The sequence below is a fragment of the Penaeus chinensis genome, chromosome 5 (assembly GCF_019202785.1).
Source record: "Penaeus chinensis breed Huanghai No. 1 chromosome 5, ASM1920278v2, whole genome shotgun sequence".
Classification (NCBI taxonomy): Eukaryota; Metazoa; Arthropoda; class Malacostraca; order Decapoda; family Penaeidae; genus Penaeus; species Penaeus chinensis.
Genome location: NC_061823.1, coordinates 34,663,310 through 34,668,309, shown reverse-complemented (window position 1 = coordinate 34,668,309; position 5,000 = coordinate 34,663,310). Strand labels below are relative to the sequence as shown.

The window sequence follows — 5,000 nt, the reverse complement described above, 5'->3', positions numbered from 1 at the left end:
GTTACTGACACTTCGTCTACTAACGTTACTGACACATCTACTTCTACTGTTACTGACACTTCTACTAACGTTACTGACACATCTACTTCTACTGTTACTGACACTTCGTCTACTAACGTTACTGATACATCTACTTCTACTGTTACTGACACTTCATCTACTAACGTTACTGACACATCTACTTCTACTGTTACTGACATTTTATCTACTCTTCTTGTTACTGACACTTCATCTACTTCCACTGATACTGACACGTCATCTTTTATTGCTACTGACACTTCATCTACTCTTCGATTTACTGACACATCTTCTACTGTTACTGACACTCCTACTTCCACTCTTACTGATACTCCATCTCATGATACTGACACTTCATCTACTAACATTACTTACACATCTACTGTTACCGACATTCCATCTACTTCTACTGTTATTGACACTTCATCTCCTCTTCCTGTTACTAACACTCCACCTTCCACTGTTACTGACACTCCATCTACTACTGTTACTGACATTCAAACTACTACTGTTACTAACACTACACTCCTACTTTCCACTGTTACTAACACTTCATCTACCACTGTTACTGACAATTCATATACTTCCACTGTTACTACTGTTATTGACATTCCAATTACTACTGTTACTAACACTACACTCTTACCTTCCACTGTTACTAACACTTTGTCATTTTCTACTGTTAATGACAACTCATCATCTACCACTGTTACTGACAAAGCATCTACTGTTACTGACACTGCATCTACTTCTGTTACTGACACTGCATCTACTACTGTTACTGACATTTCAACTACTGTTACTAACACTCCACATTCCACTGTTACTCCATCTACTTCTATTGTTACTGACACTTCATTTAGTTCTACTGTTACTGACACATCATCTACTTTTACTGAAACTTTATCTACTACTGTTACTAACACTCAATCTACTCCTGTTACTGACACTTCACCTACCACCATTAACAATACCACTTATGCTCTCACTACTGCTAACATCACATTAAGCAAATCTACCATCAATGTTACATACACTTCATTTACTTCTGAGTTAATTTATACTTCAACAACTGCTGACACCACCCTCGGCCAGAGAACATGCAGTAAGTGCAATGTTAAGTATAATTTGTAATTTGAATATGAGGAGGATGATAATAATGATGTAGATGATAATGATAATAATTATATATATAATGATGATGATGATAATAATAATAATAATAATAATAATAATAATTACTATTATTATTATTATTATTATTATTATTATTATTATCAATATTATTATGATTATATTAATAGTAATAGTAATAATAATAATAACAATAATAATAACAATAATATTAACAATAATAATAATAAGGGAACAATAACAACAATAACGAAAAGAGTAACCAATAATAACATCAAAACAACTCGAGAAACTACTCACCTTCACGATAAGATTTTAAAAATAATAATATTATAAAAAAATATTAAAATAATAATCAGTGGCGTGGTGGCTCCAAATTGGCTGGGGGAGGGGGGGGGCACTGATCGTTTTTGGCGCCCCCCCTCCCCCCCTCCAAGAGAACTATGCCTTAGGTTAATCTCTAGGGACGCAGCTATGCCGAGTTTTCATCTTGTTTACATTTTGTTTTGGAAGGCCTTTGGCGCCCCTTGGTTAAAAGTGTTGGGACGTCCCCCCGCCCATCAAATAAAATACCATAATCTTCCGTTTTCTACGCACTGTACAGAATGCGGTGTTAGGGGGAGCTCATCTAATCAGAGGGTGTCCGGAGGAGAATCTGCTGGTCTGCACGAGTTTCCTTGGCACGCCGCTATTGTTGTCAAGGACACGATAATTGTGAGTCTGTTGTTTGTGCTTTTATGCAATGAGTCTCTGTTAGTTGGGGGTTTTTTTTGTTGTGATTTTTTTATTTTTTTCTTTGCTTACAGATTTTCTGCGGCGGCGCTTTGATCAGTGACAGAATCGTGGTGACATCAGCCTCGTGCATAGTTGGGTGAGTGATGTGAAGGTGTTGCATGATAGTGATGGTAGGGATGATGGTGAGGGCGGTGATGTGATGTGATGTTGATGTGTTCTGATGTGATGATGATGGTGATGATAATGACTTTGATGATGATATAATAATGATCTTAATCATGGCGGTGACGGGTAATGATGCAGTGATAATGACGAATAATTCCTCCTCCTAGAATCTATTTAGGAACTCTGGAAATCCTACTGGGCGAACACAACATCAATACGAACCTAGACACCACAGCGACGGTGAGACGCCGCGTCAGCGCCTTCGTCACCCACCCAGACTATAACCCTACGACGCGAGTGAACAACTTGGCCTTGTTACACTTAGATGTTCCTTTAGATCTCTTTGTTAGCACTGCTATTCAGCCCGTCTGTCTCCCTGAGCCGACCGACCTGTTCGAGGAAGTTCGAGCCACCGTCACCGGGTCAGTTTTGTCACAAAGGACTTTTCGAACGGGAAATGTTTGCTTCGATATTTTCACACTTGCCTTATTTCCTTCACGAAACACCGTATAGCTGAATGTTTTCTCTCGACGATGTTGGATACTGAATGTCCATTAATTTCGCAATAATCTGATATCAGGAAAACATGTACTACCTTCATCGTAGACTAAACTTATTAAATGTTAAAGTCATATGAGTAACGCGTGCTTCCTTGTGCTTCAGATGGGGAAGCCTCTCCACTCTACCAATGCATCCCTTCATTCTGCAAAAACTGGAGATGACAACCTTAAAAAGCTCAGACTGTGCCGCAAAGTAGGCACTCGAGTTTAATAAGCTAGTGTCATTAATTTCAACCAATTGATAATGATGATAATAATGATAATAATAAGATACATCATATTTACTTTGACAACCAATATACTCTCACGTCAAATTAATGTTTTGGTGTCATATCTAGATTTTCAAGCATCGTGACTGACAGAATAATCTGTGCCACCGCCGAGAAGAAGGGCCTGTGTCTGGTGGGTTTAGTGATTACAGCATATATGAGAGAGAGAGAGAGAGAGAGAGAGAGAGAGAGAGAGAGAGAGAGAGAGAGAGAGAGAGAGAGAGAGAGAGAGAAGAGAGAGAAAGAGAGAGAAAGAGAGAGAGAAAGAGAGAGAAGAGAGAGAGAGAGAGAGAGAGAGAGAGAGAGAGAGAGAGAGAGAGAGAGAGAGAGAGAGAGAGAGAGAGAGAGAGCGGAAGGAGGGAGGGAGGGAGAGAGAATAAAGGAATATAAAAGAATGACAAAATGAACAGAACCTGAATGTTGCTATGTCAGAACCAACGAGAATGATTTATGAAAAAGCACACAGAAATAGTGAAAGGGAGGCTTCAAATAACCATACCTTGATCCGCCTCCTCTCTACCCATAGGGTGATAACGGAGGCCCTTTGGTGGCTCAAGCGGGTGACCAGTGGGTCCTTGTAGGGATTGCATCCATCATCGGAACATCCTGTCATACTGGGCCCATTACCTTCACCAGGATAACCAGTGAGTGTTAAAATGACATGGTTGGACAGTTACTTAAGGACCTTTCCATGCCGTTCCCTGATGTTAGACCTCTGTCCTTGATTGACAGCATGCTGTCTCCCTGGCAGATCGGTTTAGTTCAGTGAAATTTGCGGTAGCAGGCTTTATCAAATATGTGGTCCAGCCAATTTCAATTATTTTGAGCTTTCTCATGTAATCATTAATGAATACGAATAGTCGTTGTTGGATTGCCTATAGGCGTACCAGCTTCCACAGGGTAAGTAATAGACATAGTTCTCTCATCAACCAGAGGCAGAGGTGGGTGGTCCCCATCTGAGGGAGTGTGTATGTTCCATCCATGCAACAAATCAGCATGGTAGCGATCGACGTGCTACAATTTTTACAATAGCAGTCAGCGTAGACAATGGTGTCCACGATCAGATACGCACAATAGTTACCTAGTCTTACTCCGTGAAGACAAGGTTACTACTGAAGACTTCTGCACCATTACACATCCTGTCTAAGTACCATTCCGTCAGTGGGGAGGTTTTTTCCTCTCTCTTGAGTTGCAGGACACTGGTGTGGCCTGCTCTTCTCAAACGCTCTCGGACTGACTGGTTAGATGACCAGTGCATTCAAGGACTCGCCCTTGCAGTCTCCTCTAGTCTGTCAGCAAGTTCATTTTCTCTAATGCCAATGTGGCTGAGAAGCCAACTAATAATGGAACATATACTCTGGCCAAGAATCCTCTGTGATATGACGAGCACATCGGTTAGAAGGTAGATGTTACTGAGCAATGGGCATACTATGCTGCAGGCTGTCAACGTTGCCTTAAAATCTGTGTATGAAAACATATCTCTCCAAAACACATGAGTAATTGAAGTGGATATAGATGTAATATATTTACTTATTTACTATCTTAGAGAGAACGGGGGTAAGAACTAGCGAAAATATGCTGCACAGCTTTTTTTTTTTTTTTTTTTTTTTTTTTTTAATATTTCAGAAGCAGCGTTCTGGAACTACCATACATTCTTGAGTGGATATGCAACATCCAACATTCTGGTCTTCTATATATCCATAATGTTATCGTCATTATCACCACAGCCTTATGTATGACACACATAGTATTCGCAGATTTTCCTCTCACAACACATAAGTATACGACTCACAAAAAAAAAAAAAAAAAAAGGATTTGATAGCCTATAACCAATGCAATCTTGTGTTTAAAACATACCCTGTCAAATTCGATATTAATCCCTCCGCATTTCTATTACTTCAGGTTACTTACAATGGATAGTAGAGCAGAATAGCAACGCAACTACCTGTGAATAATGAAAACGGCGTCAAGAGGGTGACGGCGTTTTATGCTGTAATTATAAGCACTGAAGACATTGTGGGCATGGCAAAGGAATACATTTTGTATGTGTTTGTAATGTTTTGGTGTGTGTTTTGAACAGTCTTCAGATGGTTTTAATTGTTGCAGGAACAAGCTGTGA

The 5,000-nt window shown here is 39.7% G+C and overlaps 1 protein-coding gene across 1 annotated transcript in view; it reads left to right on the top strand.

The window, feature by feature from the left end:
* The window catches only part of LOC125025589 (mucin-2-like), a 9,004-nt gene that overhangs the window by 3,741 nt on the left and 263 nt on the right, over window positions 1-5,000 (top strand). Inside the window, exons 5-12 of the mRNA XM_047613614.1 lie at window positions 1-1,123; window positions 1,757-1,866; window positions 1,959-2,023; window positions 2,220-2,474; window positions 2,716-2,805; window positions 2,951-3,014; window positions 3,408-3,525; window positions 4,784-5,000. The exon at window positions 1-1,123 is cut by the window's left edge and continues 1,363 nt beyond it; the exon at window positions 4,784-5,000 is cut by the window's right edge and continues 263 nt beyond it. Of these exons, the coding sequence (XP_047469570.1) occupies window positions 1-1,123; window positions 1,757-1,866; window positions 1,959-2,023; window positions 2,220-2,474; window positions 2,716-2,805; window positions 2,951-3,014; window positions 3,408-3,525; window positions 4,784-4,836 (1,878 nt within the window). The 3' untranslated portion in view covers window positions 4,837-5,000. The remainder of the gene's footprint in view (window positions 1,124-1,756; window positions 1,867-1,958; window positions 2,024-2,219; window positions 2,475-2,715; window positions 2,806-2,950; window positions 3,015-3,407; window positions 3,526-4,783) is intronic.